This window comes from Salmo trutta, chromosome 34, assembly GCF_901001165.1.
Source record: "Salmo trutta chromosome 34, fSalTru1.1, whole genome shotgun sequence".
In the NCBI taxonomy this organism is placed as follows: domain Eukaryota; kingdom Metazoa; phylum Chordata; class Actinopteri; order Salmoniformes; family Salmonidae; genus Salmo; species Salmo trutta.
In genome coordinates, this window is record NC_042990.1 from 3,975,353 (window position 1) to 4,002,612 (window position 27,260).

The 27,260-nt window shown below is 42.6% G+C and overlaps 3 protein-coding genes across 3 annotated transcripts; all 3 read right to left on the bottom strand.

Annotated features, from left to right (window-relative positions):
- Positions 1-2,887: 2,887 nt before the first annotated feature.
- On the bottom strand, positions 2,888-4,857 carry LOC115173346 (uncharacterized). The gene is made up of 3 exons (XM_029731340.1): positions 3,455-4,857; positions 3,203-3,284; positions 2,888-3,041 (listed from the first exon to the last, which is right to left on the bottom strand). Exons 1-3 carry the CDS (start codon positions 4,832-4,834, stop codon positions 2,893-2,895), a joined length of 1,611 nt encoding a protein of 536 aa, XP_029587200.1. The 5' UTR covers positions 4,835-4,857; the 3' UTR covers positions 2,888-2,892.
- An 809-nt stretch (positions 4,858-5,666) lies between these two features.
- On the bottom strand, positions 5,667-9,032 carry LOC115173124 (uncharacterized). Its single transcript, XM_029731058.1, has 5 exons — positions 8,526-9,032; positions 7,620-7,656; positions 7,202-7,512; positions 5,798-6,458; positions 5,667-5,714 (listed from the first exon to the last, which is right to left on the bottom strand). The coding sequence occupies exons 1-5, from the start codon at positions 8,570-8,572 to the stop codon at positions 5,667-5,669; spliced, it is 1,104 nt and encodes a 367-aa protein (XP_029586918.1). The 5' UTR covers positions 8,573-9,032.
- A 5,416-nt stretch (positions 9,033-14,448) lies between these two features.
- Positions 14,449-26,929, bottom strand: LOC115173125 (uncharacterized). The gene is made up of 4 exons (XM_029731059.1): positions 26,636-26,929; positions 15,044-18,047; positions 14,771-14,852; positions 14,449-14,597 (listed from the first exon to the last, which is right to left on the bottom strand). Exons 1-4 carry the CDS (start codon positions 26,923-26,925, stop codon positions 14,449-14,451), a joined length of 3,525 nt encoding a protein of 1,174 aa, XP_029586919.1. The 5' UTR covers positions 26,926-26,929.
- Positions 26,930-27,260: the final 331 nt, after the last annotated feature.

Below are 27,260 nucleotides of genomic sequence, written 5' to 3' on the forward strand. Positions count from 1 at the left end.
GCTCAAGAAAGCACATATACATGCCCGTCTGAAGTTTGCCAATGAACATCTGAATGATTCAGAGGACAACTGGGTGAAAGTGTTGTGGTCAGATGAGACCAAAATGGAGCTCTTTGGCATCAACTCAACTCGCCGTGTTTGGAGGAGGAGGAATGCTGCCTATGAACCCAAGAACACCATCCCCACCATCAAACATGGAGGTGGAAACATTATGCTTTGGGGGTGTTTTTCTGCTAAGGGGACAGGACAACTTCACCGCATCAAAGGGACGATGGACGGGGCCACGTACCGCCAAATCTTGGGTGAGAACCTCCTTCCCTGAAAATAGTTTGTGGATGAGTATTCCAGCATGACAATGACCCAGAACACACGGCCAAGGCAACAAAGGAGTGGCTCAAGAAGAAGCACATTAAGGTCCTGGAGTGGCCTAGCCAGTCTCCAGACCTTAATCCCATAGAAAATCTGTGGAAGGAGCTGAAGGTCCGAGTTGCCAAACGTCAGCCTCGAAACCTTAATGACTTGGAGAAGATCTGCAAAGAGGAGTGGGACAAAATCCCTCCTGAGATGTGTGCAAACCTGGTGGCCAACTACAAGAAAGGTCTGACCTCTGTGATTGCCAACAAGGGTTTTGCCACCAAGTACTAAGTCATGTTTTGCAGAGGGGTCAAATACTTATTTCCCTCATTAAAATGCAAATCAATTTATAACATTTTTGACATGCGTTTTCCTGGATTTTTGTTGTTGTTGCTCTGTCTCTCACTGTTCAAATAAACCTACCATTAAAATTATAGACCGATCATTTCTTTGTCAGTGGGCAAACGTACAAAATCAGCAGGGGATCAAATCCTTTTCACTGTAAATAGAGTTGGAGTCTAGGTGTGTATGCACAAAGCCACCTCTTTAACCACTCTTCAAAATATTTGGCAGCCTTTGAGATGGAGAGCCAGGAGAATGAGTGACAGAAGAAGAGTCTAATAAAAGCATGGCTTCTCTCCCACTCCTGCTCACAGCAGCAGTGCAGTGGAGTAGCTTCAACAGCCATAGGCCCAGGGATTTCACATCACATTCCATGATGCAATGCAGAATACGGCTTCACACAGAACAATCACCAAACCCATTAGATAACACTTCGCACATCACAGCCAAACATCATGTATCACATGAAGAGGCATGTGTGTTCTCCGGACGTGATACTTTGTCATGGACCTTCAGTTTCGATCCTCTCTCTCTCTCTCTCTCTCTCTCTCGCTCTCTCTCTCTCTCTCTCCCTCAGCTCTCTCTCCCTCTCCCCCACCTCTCTCTCTCTCTCTCCCACCTCTCTCTCTCTCTCTCTCTCTCCCACCTCTCTCTCTTTCTCTCCTCCACCTCTCTCTCTCTCTCTCTCTCTCTCTCTCTCTCTCTCTCTCTCTACAACACCTGCTGTCTCGACCTCTGAATGTTCGGCTATGAAAAGCCAACTGACATTTACTCCTGAGGTGCTGACCTGTTTCACCCTCTATAACCACATTATTATTTGACCCTGCTGGTCATCTATGAAGAACGTTTGAACTACAGTACTTGAAGAACAATCTGGCCTTAATGGTCATGTACGCTTATAATCTCCACCGGCACAGCCAGAAGAGGACTAGCCACCCCTCAGAGCCTGGTTCCTCTCTAGGTTTCTTCCTAGGTTCCTGCTTTTCTAGGGAGTTTTTCCTAGCCACCGTGCGTCTAAATCTGCATTGCATGCTATTTGGGGTTTTAGGCTGGGTGTCTAAATAAGCACTTTGTGACAACTGCTGATGTAAAAAGGACTTTATAAATAAATTGTACTGATTGATTGATGATTGATTATATGAAATGGAGTAGCATATATCCATCATGTAAAATGAACAATGAGCACTGTCTCCATGGAGTATAGCACTGCAGCCTTAGGCAATATATATTTGTGTGGTGCATAACATTATCTCACATCACATGCATGGCAAGACATGATTGACGTAATTAGATGCTCTGGAGAGATCCCACCCTCCTTCCCCAACACATGTAGAATGCTTAGAAACCACCAGAAACCTGTGAAATGGATCAACAGATGTTGTTTTATCTCCTCTCAAGGTCTGTTGATTTACAGTATCTCAGAATCAGGAACTGTCATATCCCATGTGATATGTCAAAACAAGTTGATGCATGTATTATCATGGTGCATTGGGTTTGTATTTGTATTTATAATGGATCCCCTTTAGCTGCAGCAGCTACTCTTCATGGGGTCCAGTAAAATGAATGCAGTTATACAATTGTAAAAACATTACTATACATTCACAAGAAACCAGAAACCAGTGAAATGGATCAACAGATGTGGTTTTATCTCCTCTCAAGGTCTGTTGATTTACAGTATCTCAGAATCAGGAACTGTCATCTAACTAAATTAATAGAGAACATCTGGTTATCTGACGGTCTATGCAGAAACTATTGTATTAGAGACAAGCTCTGGTTATTTTTCTTTTTTTACAAGACAAGTTGTTAAGAACAAATTCTTATTTACAGTGGCAGCCTAGGAACAGTGGGTTAACTGCCTTGTTCAGGGGCAGAACAACAGATTTTTACCTTGTTAGCTCAGGGATTTGATCTAGCAACCTCTCGGTTGCTGACCCAACGCTCTAACCACAAGGCTATCTGCCGCCCCAAGTCCTGCCAACTCAAAAACTGCACAATAAATGTGTAACCAAGGGGGAACTAGTGCATTTCTCTGAGAAAAGCTGCTTCGGTGCTACCAATCATCCAAAACACTTGAAACTCTTGTAAAATAATTTGCATTTATTTGATCAAATAGACTTTGAAAGGGTAGACATGCAGAAATTCCTCTTGTCAAAAGTCTTGCTGTTACAAAAGTAGTTCTTCATCTAGCGTAACAGGTTACAGGTTCTTCTTGGTGAAGCGCCTGAATGGCTTCATCATTGCTGAAAAGACCCTGACAATCAAGGATTGTTTTTTGATAGGCTGAGATATGGAGGGAGAAACCTCTCCAACTGGAGATTCAGCACCATGAGCCTCAATGTGTGGAGCTAGAAACACAAGAGAAATGGATGGGGAGAGAGAGAGAGAGAAATACAGTATAATAACTTTGATAAATAACAGTGCAATGAGTTTGGTAGGCATACTCTATGTTTCTAACACACACCTAAACAAAACTACAAGCTATAGCAGAGCTCTAAAACATCCTTACCTATGCAATGTCCATCAGTAAAAGGAATCTCATTCTGTTCCTGGACTGAATGGCAGTCCTTTTTGTTTCCTCTCTTGGAACGCTAACAGGAGAAAGGTAAAGAGAATGGTTCAGAGAATGAATAAATAAATAAATGGAACACTTCTGAATCTATATTATCATATTTATCTCATATATTTGTCTTATCACAGCCACATCAATAACATCAGCACCTAACTGGAACAAAAAACAAATGCTAACTCCCTGCTATACCTTGAAGTTGATCCTGAGTTTGGTCATTGAAAAGCAAAGGAAGCTCCTTCTTGCTTTCTGCTCAGCCCCCCTCTCTGTCTCAGCCTGGTCTGCTGGGTTTGTTGCAGCAGAAGCTGGTCTTGACGCCTCCTTGCGTCCCTGTACCAGCTGCTGGGTCAAGGACTTTACCAGGACTCTGTCAAATGCAGGGTCCTGGGAGGAAATAGCTGCTTGCAGGGTGTTATAAGAGCCAAACTCCTCCATCAAGTTTTTATGTACACCTCTGAACACCCTGTGGATGTGCAGGTTCTGGGAATATTCCTGTGTCCTGGAGAATCTGGATGCAGCACAGAACTCAGACAGGACTTGTCTGATGAGTTGCTGAGATGTTTCTGTCATGTCTGGTGCCTGTTGGAAGGGTCCATCTAGGGCTGAGGGTCTGATCTTCGATAGCAACCTTATCACCAGTACGGTGACCAAACAGATGACATCATCTTTGCTGGAGTCCATCAAGTACTGCAGTGGGAATGCAGTGGCACTGCTGATGTCTGGGCTGATTAAGAGCTCCCTCAGATGGCCAGAGCTGCTGGGGATGCTCACCTCCTTCTCTTCAATGTCAATCCCATCTCCCTTTGGTACCAAAGAGGTTCCCTTGCTGGTGAAAGATGGAGTAGTGGAGGATCGAAAAGAGGCTTTAGCACTCGGTGGTCGGCTGCTGTCAGTCATTGGACTGTTACGATGCAGGGGTTCATCTGTGTGTGCCATCATCTTTGTCCTTAGGTCACTTGTAGAAATCTCTGGCATTTTAGAGTCCCTGGTGTCGATGCAGGAGCTCCTGATGATGGGGCAGGTCAGATCAAAAGGCACTCCGTCAGGGATGGGAGTGCCAGGGAGGTTGATCTCTAACTCACACTCTGACCTAGGACCCTTTGAAGAGCTAGACAAGGAACTACGACCCTTTAAAGAAGTGGACAAAGATGAACAGGTTCTAGGGATGTCTTGGCAGACTTGTTCACTGTCATGCTCACTTTTCTCAACCTCCTTCAGCATAGTTCCTACCATATCGTTGATCTGAAGGAGCTCCCTGGAATCCTTAATTCGCCCTAAGTTTGAGATTTCACTCTGGATAGCAACCAGGATTTCCCCAAGGGTCTCTTTGGAAGAAGCATTTTCTGTCCTTTCGGATCCGGATGGCTTCAGCCCTGTGAAGAAATCCTTAAGTATGTTCTTCATATTGACGCAGATGGTCTTAGCTGTTGACCAAAGCTTCTCTTCTGATATTTGAACACTCAATTCAGTATCATCCAGTTGGGAGCCCCCGTGGGAGCACTGCAAAACTCTCCCACTTCTTTCCAGGAGCACAGTGTCAGTGGACTCATTTTTCTGGAAAATAGTCGCCATTCCTTTGACAAAGGTTTCCACTAATCCAGGAGCTGTATTCTGAGAGGACATGGAGGCAATCTCTGATGGCGAGCTAGATGATAAGCCAGCCTGCAGACTTTTCTGAAGACCAGTATGGCTGATCTGTGTGATAAAGGAATGACTGGATCTCATCAGCACTTTACTCACTGCCTCTTCTGCCTGAGTCTGAAAGTCATTGCTAGAGAGCTTCTTAATGCTCTGAATCAGACTAGTAGAGGACTGTGTGATTCTGATACTCTCTTCTGAGCTCAGTTGAGAACATTGAGTACTCACACTCAAGTCTTCATTGGGTGAGGGTGACTGGGAAATAGTATAGTCATCAAGCTTTGATAGGACACCATCAACAAGCCAACAAGCATCTAGGGACTCATCAGATGAACTGACAACGGCCAAGCATTTACTCTCCACTTTTGATAACTCTGACTTGTAGATGGAAAAAACACTGCTAAGAACTTCTTGAGTGCTGTTATCCAGATTGGAGAGACAGAGAGCTGGTATTGGTTGGCTCTCACTGGGAACTCTACTAAGTTTGGTGCTGGGTAACTGGACCTCAACAGTTGAAACAGTTGCCTTTTCCAGGGTGTCTGAAGACTCCTGAAGAGAAGCATCCTTAGCCACACCTTCCCTTCGAGCGGATAGAGTTAAAAGGTCCCTCAGCTTTGCTCGTATAAGGCCATAGAGTGTGCGGGCTGGAGAGAAGGTTATCTTCTGTGAAAACCCTGTTTTGTGGTCATTTACAGGAACTGGCCAATCAACTGCTTCACATTTGCCTTCAAATGATGCTATCGTCTCCATGCCTCCCACAAATGCCTTAACAATCACTGTGGCAGTGGAGCTTACAGATGTCAGGGCTGTGCAGCTGGTATTCAGGGGAGCTTCAGTAAGGCTAGGAGCAGCACTAGAAGGCCTAGAGGAAGGAGCCACGCCAGAAGAGCTCCTGACTTTCCTTGTAAGGATGGTGCTCACCGCCTTGAGGGCTTTAGACTGAAAGTCGGGGCTAGAGAGGGTCTGAAGCTTTCTGGACACCACACTGCTAGAGGATCCAGTCTCTTTGAGAAAGTGAGTGGTCCCTTCTTTCCCAGATGGACACTCAACATCAAGGTCACATTGAAGATTGGTCAGAAATTTAGACCCCAAGATTGTCATCTTCTTGGCCAGATCCAATAGGATGTTGTAGTCCTGTGCCATTTTGTCCATTGTGCCGACAATGGCATTCAGCACATCATCGGTCACAGGGTCCATGAGGGGCTCGATAAACCCTACCCACTCTGGCTCAGACGTTTGGCTCTGTAGCTCGGCCAGGATCTGCACCGAGGCTACCCGAATGACCTCCTTGCCTGCTGCTATGTCCTGACTGTCCATAGGGGGGCAACTCCCCGAGCTGGCCTGAATGGCCACTGAGAGGCCAGAGTTAAGCTGGTGTACTACCTCCCCCGCGATAGCATAGCTCAACTCGGAAGAGCTGGAGGAGGTGGGGTTGGAGTGACCCTCAACCAGGGATATCAGGAGGCTCTCTTCCGTTACCCCAAAGAGAGCTTTCAGAGGCTCCTCCATGAGGGGAGCCTCTCTAGTTGCTGGCAAACTCTGCAATGAGGTCTGGGAACTTGAAGATAAACACACAATCACCACTTATGCCATGCAAATGTGACCAGCCAGCTGGTATCTAATCTGGGTCATTAGTGAGCTTGAAAATCAAATGAGAGCAATGATGGTTTACTTCTCATACCACCGTAGTTCTAGAAGCCTAAAGCCAACTGACACGAGTTTTGCCAGATTTTGTTGTTTGTATGACATCAGAATATGATTAATTCTGAAAGGCATGTACCTACCTGATCTATGTATTCATAGATTACTTTACATTTACCTTAGATTTAAGTCATTTAGCAGACGCTCTTATCCAGAGCGACTTACAAATTGGAGGAAAGGGGGATACCTAGTCAGTTGTAAAGGGAAAGGGGGATACCTAGTCAGTTGTAAAGGGGGATACCTAGTCAGTTGTAAAGGGGGATATCTAGTCAGTTGTACAGGGAAAGGGGGATACCTAGTCAGTTGTACAGGGAAAGGGGGATACCTAGTCAGTTGTATAAGGAAAGGGGGATACCTAGTCAGCTGTAAAGGGAAAGGGGGATACCTAGTCAGTTGTACATTTACATTTAAGTCATTTAGCATTTATTTTACTTCATGGCTAACCCAGTTAAAAATTACCTTCAACTGGACCCACCCCCTCAGTGGCAACATTTCTGACCAGAACTTCAAACTACAAGGTATGAATTCCAAGTTAATAATTTATGATAAGTATGGGTCAGGTTTTGCAATTATTAAGTTGAAATATTGCTGTGAACATACCTCTTAGGCGACCAGCATGGTGATGAGGTTCTGCGAGTGGATTTTTGGCGGCACCCTGCACTGCCATTCCTCCTCCTCTCCTTAGTCCAGTAGTTCATCTCACTGATCAGCAGCCTTTTCTCTCGCTCATCCAGACTGCCTAAGGAATCCTCAGACCCTGTCAGAGAGCACTGGGATTCTGGGGAGGCTGCCCCACTCCTCAGGTCCACACCCATGATACGAGCTAGCGCTGGTAGGAGAATGCGGAGGGCTGTCTGGGTCACGACCTTAACAATCTTCAGACACAGCATGGAGAGCTGCTCGAATGTGAGCTATGGCCAACAAACAGAGTAATGTTTTTGTCAATCAAGCAATTCCATGACACCATTCCCTATATAGCGCACTACTTTTGACCAGAACCTTATGTGGAGAGACTTACGTTATTTTTCATGCCATGCTGAATCACTCTCCATTGGCTAGAGAAAAGAAAAGAAAGGAAACATATTTTAGCTGCACACTGGTGTTGAGTTAGTGGAGTCACTAGATAGCCATGTTAGGGAAAATAAAAGTGTATTTAATTAAGCTATTAGCAAGTACATGAGCCATTTTGTTCTTGATTTACAGGAAGAGTTAGGGGTGTGGTTACGGTGATGTTAGGGTTAGGTGTAGTGTTTGAAATCGCATTTGTGGTTAGAAGGTGCACTATGACTATAAATTCAGAGTTGTTGTATGTGAGGTTGGAGAAAGACATGGGACTTGCTCATCAGTTAGACTCCTTAGGAAGGAGAGGAGGATTGGGGCACAGCTTGTCCCAATCTTGAGAGAAGGCATTAGAGTCCTCTGAGCCTCCTTCTCCAGCTGCTCAATGATAGATCCCCTTTCCCGGAAACCACACCCGGGTGTCTGAGAAGACTCTGGGAATCCGCAAAGAGAAATCTAAAGTTGAATCTGAACTTTATATCTAATTTCCTTCACCTTTAGTGATTTGATTGCACTGGACAGGTAAAAGCACATCTCTCTGCGGGCCTCCACTATATTGCTTTCACCTATATAGATACTATCTTCTCAGATCAGTGCTGATGAATTTGAACACAACCTGCACCCAACATGAAGTAATCTCGGACCTGCACCAATGCTGCTGTCCTCCTCCACGGAAGTCTTCTTGGCACTGCCACTGGACTTACGTTTAGCCTACATGACAACAGATTATAGGTCTCATAGCAGATCTAAGGTCAGTGTAGCGTCTCCTCCTAATGCTTTAAGGTTAGGATTTAGTGATAGTAAACTAATCCTAGATCTGTGCCTAAGTAGGCAGAGGATGTGTAAAGGACAGCATATTTCTTACCTTGCCTCCAGTCCTGTTCTTGTTGTTCTCATGTGTCTCTGTTTCATCCTTCATATTCTCCACAACTTTATTTTGATCATCCGGGGAATCCTCCCATTTCACGCTCTGGTGGATAAATGAGAGGTCAATAGCAGTCTTAGGTTGTGACTTCATAAAACAACTTATTCGCTCCTATTTTAAACAAAATGGCAATAGTGGTCAGATTTCAGTCCATGGATCAAACCAGTGAGACCTATTGCTGTGGTAGTGACCTACTATACTGTTAGTAATTTCTCCTCTAAACTCAAAATAGGCTAAATGAACCATACCTTGCTGTTGTCTGACATGATGTGTAGCTTATTGTTGTAGGCTATTTATAGGTAATACTAATATCTCCTTTGAAAAAACGTCAGTGAACCATCGGCAGACAACTGAAGTGAATATGAACGTCCTTGAATTATGCCAAAGCATTGTTGAATACTCGATTCCGATTGGCTGAAGCAAGGGCATTCCTCAAAGATGTCATACACACATGACGTCACAATTAGGCCTAAGTCTAATGTCTATATGAATTGTCAATGTCATTAGAAAACAGATCATAGCTTGTCAAAGTTCTGCCAAACGAAAATATTTGTAAGTGCACGTTTTTGCGTTTAATTTATGGTTTATCAAGCATCCTCATTCATCACCATGCACAAAAACGTAACTCGCTGCAATCCATTAGCTATAATTCTGAGGTTGCAAAGCTGCAAAACTAGGACATGCAATAAATTATAACCACTTGCACTTAGAATAATTTACAATCAATGACGTTCTAGGGGGCTTTAACTATTTCAGCATTATGGAGCTGTCCGCTGCATAGAGCTGACACGTTTCTAGGCGTCAGGGGAACGTGCCATGGTGCTGAAATGTTTCGAGCCTGGGCAGCACCTGGTGCTGAAATGGAGCAGGGCTCAGTTCTATGGGTATCTCATGCGGATTTTCTTGCTAGCCTATGTATAACGATACTATAATTACATTATTTTCATCCATCCGTCAACAAAAAGGGCATGTCAACGTTTCCCAAGCAATAATGCAATGAAGCCAAGCCGAGATGTATAGTTCTTCATCCAGAGGACGAAGTTCCACTGTATCATCTAAAACCTTCAGAGAGATCCCTTAAAACTGCAGAATAAATTCTCCACAGCTGTTATGGTAGCTAGGTTAATTTAGCGAGACATGGACAAATCCAACACATAGCGTTTCTACTGAGTCCTGCTTAGAGGTGACTGACTGTCATGTTGCTAGTTGGAGCGAGCAGTCGCACTTCGCTTCGCTCCACAGGTAATATTACACTTCATTATATTACAACGGTTTGATTTGTTTGATCTGAGTAATTTTCCCTATTTAAAATGCAAATCAATTTATAACATTTTTGACATGCGTTTTTCTGGATATTTTTGTTGTTTTTCTGTCTCTCACTGTTCAAATAAACCTACTATTAAAATTATAGACCGATCATTTCTTTGTCAGTGGGCAAACGTACAAAATCAGCAGGGGATCAAATACTTTTTCCCTCACTGTAAATAGAGTTGGAGTCGAAGTGTGTGTGCACAGCCACCTCTTTAACCACTCTTCAAAATATTTGGCAGCCTTTGAGATGGAGAGGCAGGAGAATGAGTCACAGAAGAAGAGTCTAATAAAAGCATGGCTTCTCTCCCACTCCTGCTCACAGCAGCAGTGCAGTGGAGTAGCTTCAACAGCCATAGGCCCAGGGATTTCACATCACATTCCATGATGCAATGCAGAATATGGCTTCACACAGAACAATCACCAAACACATTAGATGACACTTCGCACATCACAGCCAAACATCATGTATCACATGAAGAGGCATGTGTGTTCTCCGGACGTGATACTTTGTCATGGACCTTCAGTTTCGATCCTCTCTCTCTCTACCTCTCTACCTCTCTACCTCTGAATGTTCAGCTATGAAAAGCCAACTGACATTTACTCCTGAGGTGCTGACCTGTTTTACCCTGTATAACCACATTATTATTTGACCCTGCTGGTCATCTATGAAGAACGTTTGAACTACAGTACTTGAAGAACAATCTGGCCTTAACCTCTTGACGGTCGCCTAGGATAGGGGGCGCTACACCATTTTCAACGGCCTCCTACTCAAACTCAGAGGCTAGGATATGCATGTAATTAATATATGTGGATAGAAAACACCCTAAAGTTTCTAAAACTGTTTGAATGGTGTCTGTGAGTATAACAGAACTCATATGGCAGTCAAAACCCCGAGACCGATCGTAACAGGATGTGGAATTCTGAATTGCGGACTCAACTTCAGCGCTGTGCCTATAACTCACACTGTGAGCTATGGTTCATTGAGCACTTCCTATTGCTTCCACTAGATGTCCCCAGTCTTTACAAAGTGGTTTGGGTCTCCTACTGTGAAAAATGCCTGAAAGAGAGGCTATGGAACGCATTATGACGCCAGCGCCCCTGGCTACCCCCACCTTTCGAAACGTTTTGAAAGACAATGAAATTGTCCCCCTTGAATGTTATAGGATCTGTGGTTGTAAAAGGCCCGAAAGATTTATGTTATACAACGTTTGACATGTTTGAACGAACCTAAATGTAAAAAAAATCACTTTTGGTAAGAGAGGTTTCGCGCGCACAACGGTACTTTTGTTGCAGCCTTCAGGACGCCCTAACCAGAACAAGCTATTGGGACATAAAGGAATAACTTTTTCGAACAAAAATACATTTCTTGTGGACCTGGGATTCCTGGAAGTGCATTCTGATGAAGATAATCAAAGGTAAGGAAATATTTTCAAAAATATACAAGACTAGATTTGATATGCGATTGTTCCAAGATGACGCTGACCTGTAACGTTAGCCTATTTTTCAGAGTATCGCACCCCCTTTCATCGCAAAGTATGATTACCCAGTAAAGTTATTTTTAAATCTGGCATTACAGGTGATTTCAAGAGATATTCATCTATAAATCTTAGAATGACAATATTACATTTTAAAAATGTTTTCAAATAATTTAGTAAATTGAAGCGCTGTTTCACCTGATGCATTTGAGGAAAAATAGTTAGTCAACGTCACGCGCCGATGTAAAATGCTGTTATTATATATTAATATGAACTTTATCGAACAAAAGAATGCATGTATTGTGTAACATGATGTCCTAGGTGTGTCATCTGATGAAGATTGCCAAAGGTTAGTGCTGCATTTAGCTGTTTTTTGGTTATTTGTGATGCATGTGGTTGGTCGGAAAATGGCTATGTGAATACTTTTACGATGTACTCCTTTAAGGCCAGATTGTTCTTCAAGTACTGTAGTTCAAACGTTCTTCATAGATGACCAGCAGGGTCAAATAATAATGTGGTTATACAGGGTAAAACAGGTCAGCACCTCAGGAGTAAATGTCAGTTGGCTTTTCAAAGCTGAACATTCAGAGGTAGAGAGGTAGAGAGGTAGAGAGAGGATCGAAACTGAAGGTCCATGACAAAGTATCACGTCCGGAGAACACACATGCCTCTTCATGTGATACATGATGTTTGGCTGTGATGTGCGAAGTGTTATCTAATGGGTTTGGTGATTGTTCTGTGTGAAGCCGTATTCTGCATTGCATCATGGAATGTGATGTGAAATCCCTGGGCCTATGGCTGTTGAAGCTACTCCACTGCACTGCTGCTGTGAGCAGGAGTGGGAGAGAAGCCATGCTTTTATTAGACTCTTCTTCTGTCACTCATTCTCCTGGCTCTCCATCTCAAAGGCTGCCAAATATTTTGAAGAGTGGTTAAAGAGGTGGCTTTGTGCATACACACTTAGACTCCAACTCTATTTACAGTGAAAAGGATTTGATCCCCTGCTGATTTTGTACGTTTGCCCACTGACAAAGAAATGATCAGTCTATAATTTTAATGGTAGGTTTATTTGAACAGTGAGAGACAGAGCAACAACAACAAAAATCCAGGAAAACGCATGTCAAAAATGTTATAAATTGATTTGCATTTTAATGAGGGAAATAAGTATTTGACCCCTCTGCAAAACATGACTTAGTACTTGGTGGCAAAACCCTTGTTGGCAATCACAGAGGTCAGACCTTTCTTGTAGTTGGCCACCAGGTTTGCACACATCTCAGGAGGGATTTTGTCCCACTCCTCTTTGCAGATCTTCTCCAAGTCATTAAGGTTTCGAGGCTGACGTTTGGCAACTCGAACCTTCAGCTCCTTCCACAGATTTTCTATGGGATTAAGGTCTGGAGACTGGCTAGGCCACTCCAGGACCTTAATGTGCTTCTTCTTGAGCCACTCCTTTGTTGCCTTGGCCGTGTGTTCTGGGTCATTGTCATGCTGGAATACCCATCCACGACCTATTTTCAGGGAAGGAGGTTCTCACCCAAGATTTGGAGGTACGTGGCCCCGTCCATCGTCCCTTTGATGCGGTGAAGTTGTCCTGTCCCCTTAGCAGAAAAACACCCCCAAAGCATAATGTTTCCACCTCCATGTTTGATGGTGGGGATGGTGTTCTTGGGGTCATAGGCAGCATTCCTCCTCCTCCAAACACGGCGAGTTGAGTTGATGCCAAAGAGCTCCATTTTGGTCTCATCTGACCACAACACTTTCACCCAGTTGTCCTCTGAATCATTCAGATGTTCATTGGCAAACTTCAGACGGGCATGTATATGTGCTTTCTTGAGCAGGGGGACCTTGCGGGCGCTGCAGGATTTCAGTCCTTCACGGCGTGGTGTGTTACCAATTTTTTTCTTGGTGACTATGGTCCCAGCTGCCTTGAGATCATTGACAAGATCCTCCCGTGTAGTTCTGGGCTGATTCCTCACCGTTCTCATGATCATTGCAACTCCACGAGGTGAGATCTTGCATGGAGCCCCAGGACGAGGGAGATTGACAGTTCTCTTGTTATTCTGTCTCTCACTGTTCAAAAATTAAAATTATAGACTGATCATTTCTTTGTCAGTGGGCAAACGTACAAAGTCAGCAGGGGATCAAATACTTTTCCCCCTCACTGTATAGATTTGTCTTATTCCAGAATACACCCATAATTGTGATCCACACAGTAGGGTTCTATGTTTTCCACTCTGTGATTAAAAGTAGTTCTCAGAATAGAGCATTTTTGAATTGCTAATTATGTTTGTTACTTCTTCCGTTTAAGAATGATGGAGGCCACTGTGTTCTTGGGGACATTCAATATTGCAGAAATGTTTTGGTACCCTTCACCAGATCTGTGCCTTGACACAATCATGTCTCTGAGCTCTACGGACAATTCCTTCGACTTCATGGCTTGGTTTTTGCTCTGACATACACTCTCAACTGCTGGAGCTTATATATTCAACATACAGAAAACATCTCAGAGGGTTGATCTAGTTGCAGATTGCTAATTCTCCTCTATGCGTTTTCCCTTGCTGCTAATAAGCTCTTATCAATCTAACTAAATTAATAGAGAACATCTGGTTATCTGACGGTCTATGCAGCAACTATTGTATTAGAGACAAGCTCTGGTTATTTGATTTATTTTACAAGACAAGTTGTTAAGAACAAATTCTTATTTACAGTGGCAGCCTAGGAACAGTGGGTTAACTGCCTTGTTCAGGGGCAGAACAACAGATTTTTACCTTGTCAGCTCAGGGATTTGATATAGCAACCTCGCGGTTGCTGACCCAACGCTCTAACCACAAGGCTATCTGCCGCCCCAAGTCCTGCCAACTCAAAAACTGCACAATAAATGTGTAACCAAGGGGGAACTAGTGCATTTCTCTGAGAAAAGCTGCTTCGGTGCTACCAATCATCCAAAACACTTGAAACTCTTGTAAAATAATTTGCATTTATTTGATCAAATAGACTTTGAAAGGGTAGACATGCAGAAATTCCTCTTGTCAAAAGTCTTGCTGTTACAAAAGTAGTTCTTCATGCAGCGTAACAGGTTACAGGTTCTTCTTGGTGAAGCGCCTGAATGGCTTCATCATTGCTGAAAAGACCCTGACAATCAAGAATTGTTTTTTGATAGGCTGAGATATGGAGGGAGAAACCTCTCCAGCTGGAGATTCAGCACCATGAGCCTCAATGTGTGGAGCTAGAAACACAAGAGAAATGGATGGGGAGAGAGGGGGAGAGAGAGAGAGAGAGAAATACAGTATAATAACTTTGATAAATAACAGTGCAATGAGTTTGGTAGGCATACTCTATGTTTCTAACACACACCTAAACAAAACTACAAGCTATAGCAGAGCTCTAAAACATCCTTACCTATGCAATGTCCATCAGTAGAGGTAATCTCAGTCTGTTCCTGGACTGAATGGCAGTCCTTTTTGTTTCCTCTCTTGGAACGCTAACAGGAGAAAGGTAAAGAGAATGGTACAGAGAATGAATAAATAAATAAATGGAACACTTCTGAATCCAAGGCAACAATTTAGTGATGAATAAAAACATATTTATCTCATATATTTGTCTTATCATAGCCACATCAATAACATCAGCACCTAACTGGAACAAAAAACAAATGCTAACTCCCTGCTATACCTTGAAGTTGATCCTGAGTTTGGTCATTGAAAAGCAAAGGAAGCTCCTTCTTGCTTTCTGCTCAGCCCCCCTCTCTGTCTCAGCCTGGTCTGCTGGGTTTGTTGCAGCAGAAGCTGGTCTTGACGCCTCCTTGCGTCCCTGTACCAGCTGCTGGGTCAAGGACTTTACCAGGACTCTGTCAAATGCAGGGTCCTGGGAGGAAATAGCTGCTTGCAGGGTGTTATAAGAGCCAAACTCCTCCATCAAGTTTTTATGTACACCTCTGAACACCCTGTGGATGTGCAGGTTCTGGGAATATTCCTGTGTCCTGGAGAATCTGGATGCAGCACAGAACTCAGACAGGACTTGTCTGATGAGTTGCTGAGATGTTTCTGTCATGTCTGGTGCCTGTTGGAAGGGTCCATCTAGGGCTGAGGGTCTGATCTTCGATAGCAACCTTATCACCAGTACGGTGACCAAACAGATGACATCATCTTTGCTGGAGTCCATCAAGTACTGCAGTGGGAATGCAGTGGCACTGCTGATGTCTGGGCTGATTAAGAGCTCCCTCAGATGGCCAGAGCTGCTGGGGATGCTCACCTCCTTCTCTTCAATGTCAATCCCATCTCCCTTTGGTACCAAAGAGGTTCCCTTGCTGGTGAAAGATGGAGTAGTGGAGGATCGAAAAGAGGCTTTAGCACTCGGTGGTCGGCTGCTGTCAGTCATTGGACTGTTACGATGCAGGGGTTCATCTGTGTGTGCCATCATCTTTGTCCTTAGGTCACTTGTAGAAATCTCTGGCATTTTAGAGTCCCTGGTGTCGATGCAGGAGCTCCTGACGATGGGGCAGGTCAGATCAAAAGGCACTTCGTCAGGGATGGGAGTGCCAGGGAGGTTGATCTCTAACTCACACTCTGACCTAGGACCCTTTGAAGAGCTAGACAAGGAACTACGACCCTTCAAAGAAGTGGACAAAGATGAACAGGTTCTAGGGATGTCTTGGCAGACTTGTTCACTGTCATCCTCACTTTTCTCAACCTCCTTCAGCATAGTTCCTACCATATCGTTGATCTGAAGGAGCTCCCTGGAATCCTTAATTCGCCCTAAGTTTGAGATTTCACTCTGGATAGCAACCAGGATTTCCCCAAGGGTCTCTTTGGAAGAAGCATTTTCTGTCCTTTCGGATCCGGATGGCTTCAGCCCTGTGAAGAAATCCTTAAGTATGTTCTTCATATTGACGCAGATGGTCTTAGCTGTTGACCAAAGCTTCTCTTCTGATATTTTAACACTCAATTCAGTATCATCCAGTTGGGAGCCCCCGTGGGAGCACTGCAAAACTCTCCCACTTCTTTCCAGGAGCACAGTGTCAGTGGACTCATTTTTCTGGAAAATAGTCGCCATTCCTTTGACAAAGGTTTCCACTAATCCAGGGGCTGTATTCTGAGAGGACATGGAGGCAATCTCTGATGGCGAGCTAGATGATAAGCCAGCCTGCAGACTTTTCTGAAGACCAGTATGGCTGATCTGTGTGATAAAGGAATGACTGGATCTCATCAGCACTTTACTCACTGCCTCTTCTGCCTGAGTCTGAAAGTCATTGCTAGAGAGCTTCTTAATGCTCTGAATCAGACTAGTAGAGGAATGTGTGATTCTGACACTCTCTTCTGAGCTCAGTTGAGAACATTGAGTACTCACACTCAAGTCTTCATTGGGTGAGGGTGACTGGGAAATAGTATAGTCATCAAGCTTTGATAGGACACCATCAACAAACCAACAAGCATCTAGGGACTCATCAGATGAACTGACAACGGCCAAGCATTTACTCTCCACTTTTGATAACTCTGACTTGTAGATGGAAAAAACACTGCTAAGAACTTCTTGAGTGCTGTTATCCAGATTGGAGAGACAGAGAGCTGGCATTGGTTGGCTCTCACTGGGAACTCTACTAAGTTTGGTGCTGGGTAACTGGACCTCAACAGTTGAAACAGTTGCCTTTTCCAGGGTGTCTGAAGACTCCTGAAGAGAAGCATCCTTAGCCACACCTTCTTCTCGAGCGGATAGAGTTAAAAGGTCCCTCAGCTTTGCTCGTATAAGGCCATAGAGTGTGCGGGCTGGAGAGAAGGTTATCTTCTGTGAAAACCCTGTTTTGTGGTCATTTACAGGAACTGGCCAATCAACTGCTTCACATTTGCCTTCAAATGATGCTATCGTCTCCATGCCTCCCACAAATGCCTTAACAATCACTGTGGCAGTGGAGCTTACAGATGTCAGGGCTGTGCAGCTGGTATTCAGGGGAGCTTCAGTAAGGCTAGGAGCAGCACTAGAAGGCCTAGAGGAAGGAGCCACGCCAGAAGAGCTGCTGACTTTCCTTGTAAGGATGGTGCTCACCGCCTTGAGGGCTTTAGACTGAAAGTCGGGGCTAGAGAGGGTCTGAAGCTTTCTGGACACCACACTGCTAGAGGATCCAGTCTCTTTGAGAAAGTGAGTGGTCCCTTCTTTCCCAGATGGACACTCAACATCAAGGTCACATTGAAGATTGGTCAGAAATTTAGACCCCAAGATTGTCATCTTCTTGGCCAGATCCAATAGGATGTTGTAGTCCTGTGCCATTTTGTCCATTGTGCCGGCAATGGCATTCAGCACATCATCGGTCACAGGGTCCATGAGGGGCTCGATAAACCCTACCCACTCTGGCTCAGACGTTTGGCTCTGTAGCTCGGCCAGGATCTGCACCGAAGCTACCCGAATGACCTCCTTGCCTGCTGCTATGTCCTGACTGTCCATAGGGGGGCAACTCCCCGAGCTGGCCTGAATGGCCACTGAGAGGCCAGAGTTAAGCTGGTGTACTACCTCCCCCGCGATAGCATAGCTCAACTCGGAAGAGCTGGAGGAGGTGGGGTTGGAGTGACCCTCAACCAGGGATATCAGGAGGCTCTCTTCCGTTACCCCAAAGAGAGCTTTCAGAGGCTCCTCCATGAGGGGAGCCTCTCTAGTTGCTGGCAAACTCTGCAATGAGGTCTGGGAACTTGAAGATAAACACACAATCACCACTTATGCCATGCAAATGTGACCAGCCAGCTGGTATCTAATCTGGGTCATTAGTGAGCTTGAAAATCAAATGAGAGCAATGATGGTTTACTTCTCATACCACCGTAGTTCTAGAAGCCTAAAGCCAACTGACACGAGTTTTTGCCAGATTTTGATGTTTGTACGACATCAGAATATGATTAATTCTGAAAGGCATGTACCTGATCTATTTATTCATAGATTACTTTATGGCTAACCCAGTTAAAAATTACTTTCACCTGGACCCACCCCCTCAGGGGCAACATTTCTGACCAGAACTTCAAACTACAAGGTATGAATTCCAAGTTAATAATTTATGATAAGTATGGGTCAGGTCTTGCAATTATTAAGTTGAAATATTGCTGTGAACATACTGTCGTGGACGAATGAGAATTAGTTGGGTAACATAGATAATTAAGATGTTTTATTAGTATAATATGCTTATTTGAGGTACTTGTCATTAGAAAGTGTCCATTGGACTCTGGTGTCTTTTCAGTTGCACGTCTACCTTAGCTGGGGCTCAGACACTTGGGGCCCAGAGAGAGGAGAGGTCAGACTTGTCGTCATGGGAATGTGTCTTTACCTATGCTTAAACCATGTGAAGGGATGGTGTGATTACTGGGGAACCAATGACTTGTCTCCACAATGTCTGTGAGCAAGTCACACCCTCCTTTTCCTTATTGTGGGGAGGTTTATGGCAGTGGCTGGGACCATGGTCTCTTAGATCTCACACTTATCCTGTGATAATATATGGCCTAGAGGCTCACTCCCTCCAGTGAGCCTGTCCAGGAGTGGGGTCAAGAGGGGGTTTGCTTGAGATGGGAGTATCTAGAGTTGACAATTGATATATGCCATTGGATGAAATAGTTCTGTTCTATACCGTACCTGGGAGGGACAGTTCTAAGGAGACCAGATACTGGGCTATATAATGAACCAGGTTGACATAGTAGTTACTGTCTGATGTGTTTTATGGATATCTGTCATACAAAACGTAACCTTTGTGAACTGTTACTAAGTATCTGTGGTTTGTCAATGTACGTTGAAGGGGCTGTATCGTTGCTATAAAAGATCCCTGAGCCATTCTGTAAGCACCTCATTAAATGATTCATTCGAGAGAATGCATTGGTGGGGTCAAGAACTTTTGCAAAAGTATCTTAAGTATTAAAGATGTAGTTTTAACTCGGACTGGTGTGTTTGTAAATCCTCATTTGGTAATGCGGAAATTAGCCACCACATTTGGCGACGAGGATGTGATGTGAATCTTCACTTGGTGATCGCTCCTGACGACCTATTTAAATCGTGCACGAGGGATCCCTCAAACTTGGGATCTCAGGGAAACCACACTTCGGGAACGAAGCAGATGGACCCACCTTTGATCTGAGAGGCAGCGAGCCGAGTGGATACCACATTTCAAACTTAGTTTTTTTAAAAGAAAGAGGTGAGCAAAACACACTTGAAGTCGAGTTTTTAGAAATTAGCCTCTGTTACGTGAGCTCTGAGTGTGTATTCCTTTGTGAGGGGGGCACCTTGGAGGCGTAAACAGGGCCGAGTCAGAGGAGAGAAAACTGAGAGTTTGCGGACTCAATGATACTCTGCCACTGGTCGGTTGCGGGCGACCTAGAGCCGTCCTGACACTGAATTGATCACAGTGGGGATTGGTGCGGTCTGTGGGGGTGAGGGGCCAGGGTGACTGTGTGTTCTGTGTGAAACATGGTACTTGGTGAAGCCCTATTGGAATAAGGACCTAGTTCTGAGAATGTCTGTGTGACTGTCTAAGTGACCCTCAGAGGTGGTGAATTCCAATTATTTTAAATGTGCTAGCCAGGTATGCCCTGGGTTACTCTATGTGAGTATTTTGTTAAAGTTACCACTAGGTAATCTTTGTAGGAGCGTTCTGTGTGAGCGTGAGTAGGTTTACTCTGTGTGAGTAACCTTTCAATTATGTTCTGATGTTCTGTGTGAACATCGGACCAGTTCTGTGCGAGTATCGGGCCAATCCTGTGTGGGTGATCCTTAAAGTTCTGTGTGAGTACCTAAACATTTCTAACGTTTTATATGGATTCTGTGAAAATATGATAAATTGTATGTGTGTATAATCGATTACTAGAGATTTGATAAAGTAATGGTGAGAATATAATTAGCTACAATTTAAACCATCCATTCGTAGACGTACGTAGGTTTTGAGTTGGTATCTTTAATGGATAATTTAATAAAGATGAGGTTTTAAGCGTTATTAAACTGTCTACAATGTTTGGGAAATTGTGCTCTAGAAACTGATTGGCGTGTGTCCGCTTTTGGTTCTTACCCTAACGATGTAACTATAAATGCTTATTGTATTATCCCCATCTGGGTACAACAGTTGAAATAAAAATGCCCTTAAGGTCTAAGGTCTGAAACGGTTTTATTTTTCCTCCCAGTATGAGAGGAGTTATTGAATAAACCGTTTTCCATAAAGTTAGAGCGAATTAAGATGGAATCTCGACATTATTGATAAAGTCGGACAAAGCCTAGGGTATCCATCAAACTAATTATCATTGGCTGATTTTAATATGATGAAGTAAAGTAATTGAAATACGTTGAGAAAACATAATCTACTTTTATTAAAAGGCGCAAGATCTGTTTCCTAGTCTATGAATGTTGATTTTACTCTTTGACTGCTAATCTATTCATTTGGTATGTGAGAATCATCGCTGGTGTAAATCTTGGATTTTTTAAGAGGGCTATTTTCTGGGAATTGTCTCGGTAATATGTGCCTGATTTTACGACGACAGACAATTGTGAATGGGTTTATTTGCTGGGAGTCTTGTTCAATTAAATAGCATTGGTGGTACAGGGGTAGAATTGTCGCCTGCCACGCAGGAGGCCAGGGTTATCCTAGCCCATCCACCAGGGAACTAAATGTTAATTCAGCTATTGGTATGTTTTGCCTGGAGAGATACGGTTGCTAGCGTTTGTGTAAGATATAAATGTAACGTTTTGATAGCTTGATTAGTTTAAATTGAAAGACTAATTCATTAGAAAATAATATCGAGGGAATTTTGATATGATACTGTAACGACCCTGGGTTTATAAGCGCGGAAATCAACCCTACCGGGCGAGCATGCTTTTGTGGCACAGTCCATAGCGCGCCGGACTTCGGGCTAGAAGGTCGAGGGTTCGAGACCTGCTCCCTGCTGTTTCATTACAATACGTTGTCTGTTGCTGGAACTGACGTACAGAGAAAGAGTTGAATGATGTTATTGTTATAAGTATGGCGATTTACATGTTACTTTTAAAGTCTTGGATATTTCATAAGTGTAAAGCTGAAAGAGAAGAGGAAGTTGTGAAGTTTGGGTTTAATCTTACTATAGAGGTAAGGCAGAACGTTGGTTGAGTAGTGGGTTATATTTTTTTGCTTACGGGTAAAGCAAAAGATGAGAAGAATTGGTTATGTGCGCTGAGCTATGCTTGGGCTATGTTTGGCTGGAAGGAAGGATTTTGTGATGTGAAGCTGGTTATTGATTCTTGGTTTGAATGTTTAGGTAACACCAGTGAATTAGAGAAGGAAGTTTATGTATTTAAACATTATACTCTGTTTCCATTACGTGGAACAATGTCAGGACAGTACAGTGAATTGCAGGTTGAGTTAATTTTATTTTACAGGGACAGTGCGAATTCATCACAGTTGTGCGTGTGCTTGGCCGGCGTGCGCGTTCCTGTAAGACGTAGAGTCGCAAGATAGCGCAAGGACGAGCTTTGTAAGGGGGGTGAGTGTAACCGAGGTGGTGTGCAAATAGCGTTTCAATCGGTGACGTTACTCGCTCTGAGACCTTGAAGCATAGTTTTGTTACTTCTGTAGTAAAACAATTTCATATGTTTTGGAAATTAGCTAGGTTGCATTTGGTTATTTGAATTACCTTTTTCATTTGCTTTTAAAAGAGAGGTTGGAATCAAGTATGATGCAGTGGAACTTTTTCCCTGATACATAGACATCTGTCTCAGGGGCATCAGTGTTTTCTTTGTGAGGAACATGCAGACTGTGTTTGGTGTTTTATTTTTATTTTATTGAGATGCAAACATGAGTCTCTGAGCAACTTTGTCACCTGAACCATTACAGTAGTGAGTTCTTGTGTAGGTTGTTTGTTAATTGCATGCATTTATCACTGTATCATCTGCATACATTGGAACTTCAGACTCTGTACAGACAGAAGGAAGATCATTCATGTATGAGCTGAACAGTATTGACCTTTGGGGAATTAAAACATTGTGTATTATGAGTGGAAAAAAGTTAGTTTTGATTCTTATGCTGATGAGACGGCACACTTTTTAAGGTTTTAGATTTGTTAAACGACAAGGTTTGTTTTTACTAAATGTATGCAACAGGTTGAAATGATTTGATTGCTGGAAAGAGGTTATGGGTTTGTTTATTGTTTACTGTTTATTGTTTATTTTTGGTGTTGTTTTCACTTAATTAAACATTGTATTATCTGATGTGTTTGAGTAGGATTCTTTCCTCCAGGACGGATGAAAGTCAACTGAAGTATGTATGATAAAGGCGACATGAGAGAACACGTCTCAAACTACATTTTATTAAATGACTGGAATTAAATATTGCTGATTTCTTACGCTGAGAAATGTACTACATTTGCAACACTTTTTTTTTCATTTAGTGGGGTAACAGAAACAATACAAAGGTGGAAAAAGCTATCACATATTTGTTGGACATTGGTCTAGTAATGATACCAGGATAATTGTATCGAAGGGTCAATTAAGCATGCATATACATTGATGCAGATTAAAACTAATGATGAGGGAGTACAGTGGAATTATCATTAGGTTTTGTTTGTAGTTAACTTTTGGGTTTCTGAATTGGTGTAGTATAATGACTGCTAAAGAAGTGTTTTGTGTTTTTCTTTGGGAAAATGGGGATTTCATTGTCTCTCTTTGGAATGTTTCATGGGGCTATAATCTTGGGTGAGTGAGATTGAGGCTGTAAACTACCAAAATGGAAGAGGCCTGGACATTTTTGTTTGTTTTTACTTTAGGGTTTGCCAATACCCACACACAACACATTTGTTATTACTATTTGTTGGTGTTCTTAAAATAGTATGTTTGATTTGTTTTTCTCTTTCCTGTGGGATTGGTGAGTTTTCCATATGACTTAGTGCTAAGATATCTTAAAGGGGTATACACATGGAATTTTTGGAAGTTTTTTTCCCCTGAATTTTAATTAAAGATGTGGATTCTTTTGTTAATGAAATGTCCTGGGTAACCTGTGATACAACATGTAGAAAATGTTTGATTTTGATTATTTGTTTGTCTAGGATAGTAAGAAACATTTCTGTGAAGGGGTAGTTTGACTTATGACCTTTGTCTGGGTTTTCCTGTGTGGTCTGATCAGCCTCATGGGAAAGCCATTTGGATAATACATTTTAGGTCATTTGTTATACTGATTTCAAGGTAATTCGTGAAATGTATAATTATGATGGAATTTAAAGTTTTTAGACATATTTGTAATTTGCACCTATGAGATATAGGGCATTGCCTTTCACTAAGGGTAGGCTGCTCGAAGTCTGTTTTCCTATAACCATATGGGTAAATATTTTTTCTTTGTGGAGATTTTCAGAGTTGTGATTTTCATTTGGTTATGTTATTTGACATTTTGTTTTATCTTTTGATTTGTAGTAGTGTTTTTTTATACATTACTCTCATGGAGAGTTATGTGTTAAAAAATGGGGGAGGATACAGTTCTTTGAGGGTTTGGATTCAGTTCTTTGAAATTTGGATTGAAGTTTACACACCTTGAGTGATATGTGAAGGAGTGTATTGTTGTGTTGTCTGTTCTGTTCAATTCCCGATGGGTTATAGGTCTAACTTCCTGATTCTGTGTCTCTGCGATGGAGTTGAAATTGTGATGGGAAGTATTAGCCAATGTGAAAGAATAATTTCAATAGAATTTGTTGTTATTCTCTTTGAATAATATTTAGACATTTGTATTAAGAATAATTGGTAAAAGTAATAATTTATCATGTAGTTAATGAACTGAACTAAACTGTTGTTCTGATCTGTTCTTTCGAGGTTATCATGAAAAGTGACATCAGACGGTATCTTAATGCATGGAAGAGATAATTGGACCGAAAAGTGTGTGTACCTCAAACCCCCTCTAATTGGCTGAAGAAGGAGTGACGAAGGCGTTGAATATGGCCCTGTCCGAACCATTTCTACTGAGAGGAATGGCCAAGCCAGCAACCGGTGTACAGTATCCGATCTAAGCTATCAACTGCTTTTCTCTCATGTTTCTCTCAGGAGTGTAAGAGGAGTCCACGTGGAGTGAGCATGGGGAAAGGTGCTGTTCTAAACTTTTCTTATGTTGCTGGTATATTGGTTGACGAATGGACAGGACATAATGGGCATCTAAGGTGAAACATTGACATTGGGACATTATAATGGGTCATTCACTTTGAACTTTAAAGTTATCTGAAGAAGAACGAAGAGGACGCCAGAAGAATCAGTGCCTAGAGAGAGGGGTTTGGTCAACTGTGCACAAAACTGTTTAGGCTTTTGGGGTATCAGGTTGATTGTAGAGGTCTACACCACGTAAAATTATAGTAATTTAGATTAAGAATGCATTGAGATACTGATCTGTAGAATAATCGTGATAAAATTGTTAATAGTAGAAATTATGGGATAATTATACTGGATGTTAAAATGAATGGACATTCTGCTAATATTGATGTGTGTTTAAATTTAGTTTTTACTTTGAGTGATAAGACAAATTTGAATCACTGAGCAATGTCATTTTGAAATTTTGGATGGATAATTAACTGAGTTCTAATTATGATTTTATTTGGAAATTGAATGAATTTTAAAACTGAAGGATTGATTTGAGTTGAATATGTTAATATCTAAATGGGTGAAGAAATGAATGTATTAGAGATAGTTCATAACAACAATCAAAACAATCTAAGGATGTTGAGGTTATTATAAGCATGCCATGGGTGAATGACATGGGTGAACTCTGGTCTGGATAGTGAAAATGATCCTAATCTATTGGATCTATAGGCATTGCCTTATAAATAGTGGAATCATGATGTTTGTCTTGGGTCATGTTCATTAGGCACCAAGGGGATACATTTTATTTTAACTAGGAGTCACTACCTGGATTTGTACAACAAGATATGCTAATTATAGTTTCTGGGATGGAAATAGTCATTTCCAACACACTATGCTGATCCATTGGAGTGTGATAGATAACTAAAGATTATTGTATTAAACTCCATTGGTGCATGCACTGCATTATGCATTCATTGTGTGCTTTTCACTGTCTATGGAAAATATAGCTTTGACTCTCATAAACTGTATGCATTTTTTGTTTTTCTTCATGGGTTCGTGCAGGTGACTGTGTATCATAACCTTCCCAGACAAATTGCTAGAGTGTTTAGCAAATGTTGGGGGATGGTAATAATGTGCAGGAACCCCATGCAATGAGTTATTGTTTTGTGATTTTTGGTTGATGTAGAATATATGTATGTTCTATGTGAATGAATGTTCTTAAATCTGGTGATTTTCTTTAAGTTGAGAGGGGACACAGAGGGATGACTGTCTTTTCTGTTGTTATGAAGCCTGCGTTTAGACACTGGTTCCGCTGTAACGTTACTGTTCTGATTCTCTAGAAGGGACGGAGTCCCTTGAGAGGGGAATGTCGTGGACGAATCAGAATTAGTTGGGTAACATAGATAATTAAGATGTTTTATTAGTATAATATGCTTATTTGAGGTACTTGTCATTAGAAAGTGTCCATTGGACTCTGGTGTCTTTTCAGTTGCACGTCTACCTTAGCTGGGGCTCAGACACTTGGGGCCCAGAGAGAAGAGAGGTCAGACTTGTCGTCATGGGAATGTGTCTTTACCTATGCTTAAACCATGTGAAGGGATGGTGTGATTACTGGGGAACCAATGACTTGTCTCCACAATGTCTGTGAGCAAGTCACACCCTCCTTTTCCTTATTGTGGGGAGGTTTATGGCAGTGGCTGGGACCATGGTCTCTTAGATCTCACACTTATCCTGTGATAATATATGGCCTAGAGGCTCACTCCCTCCAGTGAGCCTGTCCAGGAGTGGGGTCAAGAGGGGGTTTGCTTGAGATGGGAGTATCTAGAGTTGACAATTGATATATGCCATTGGATGAAATGGTGTTTTCGTTCTATACCGTACCTGGGAGGGACAGTTCTAAGGAGACCAGATACTGGGCTATATAATGAACCAGGTTGACATAGCAGTTACTGTCTGATGTGTTTTATGGATATCTGTCATACAAAACGTAACCTTTGTGAACTGTTACTAAGTATCTGTGGTTTGTCAATGTACGTTGAAGGGGCTGTATCGTTGCTATAAAAGATCCCTGAGCCATTCTGTAAGCACCTCATTAAATGATTCATTCGAGAGAATGCATTGGTGGGGTCAAAAACTTTTGCAAAAGTATCTTAAGTATTAAAGATGTAGTTTTAACTCGGACTGGTGTGTTTGTAAATCTTCATTTGGTAATGCGGAAATTAGCCACCACAATACCTCTTAGGCGACCAGCATGGTGATGAGGTTCTGCGAGTGGATTTTTGGAGGCACCCTGCACTGCCATTCCTCCTCCTCTCCTTAGTCCAGTAGTTCATCTCACTGATCAGCAGCCTTTTCTCTCGCTCATCCAGACTGCCTAAGGAATCCTCAGACCCTGTCAGAGAGCACTGGGATTCTGGGGAGGCTGCCCCACTCCTCAGGTCCACACCCATGATACGAGCTAGCGCTGGTAGGAGAATGCGGAGGGCTGTCTGGGTCACGACCTTAACAATCTTCAGACACAGCATGGAGAGCTGCTGGAATGTGAGCTATGGCCAACAAACAGAGTAATGTTTTTGTCAATCAAGCAATTCCATGACACCATTCCCTATATAGCGCACTACTTTTGACCAGACCCTTATGTGGAGAGACTTACGTTATTTTTCATGCCATGCTGAATCACTCTCCATTGGCTAGAGAAAAGAAAAGAAAGGAAACATATTTTAGCTGCACACTGGTGTTGAGTTAGTGGAGTCACTAGATAGCCATGTTAGGGAAAATAAAAGTGTATTTAATTAAGCTATTAGCAAGTACATGAGCCATTTTGTTCTTGATTTACAGGAAGAGTTAGGGGTGTGGTTAC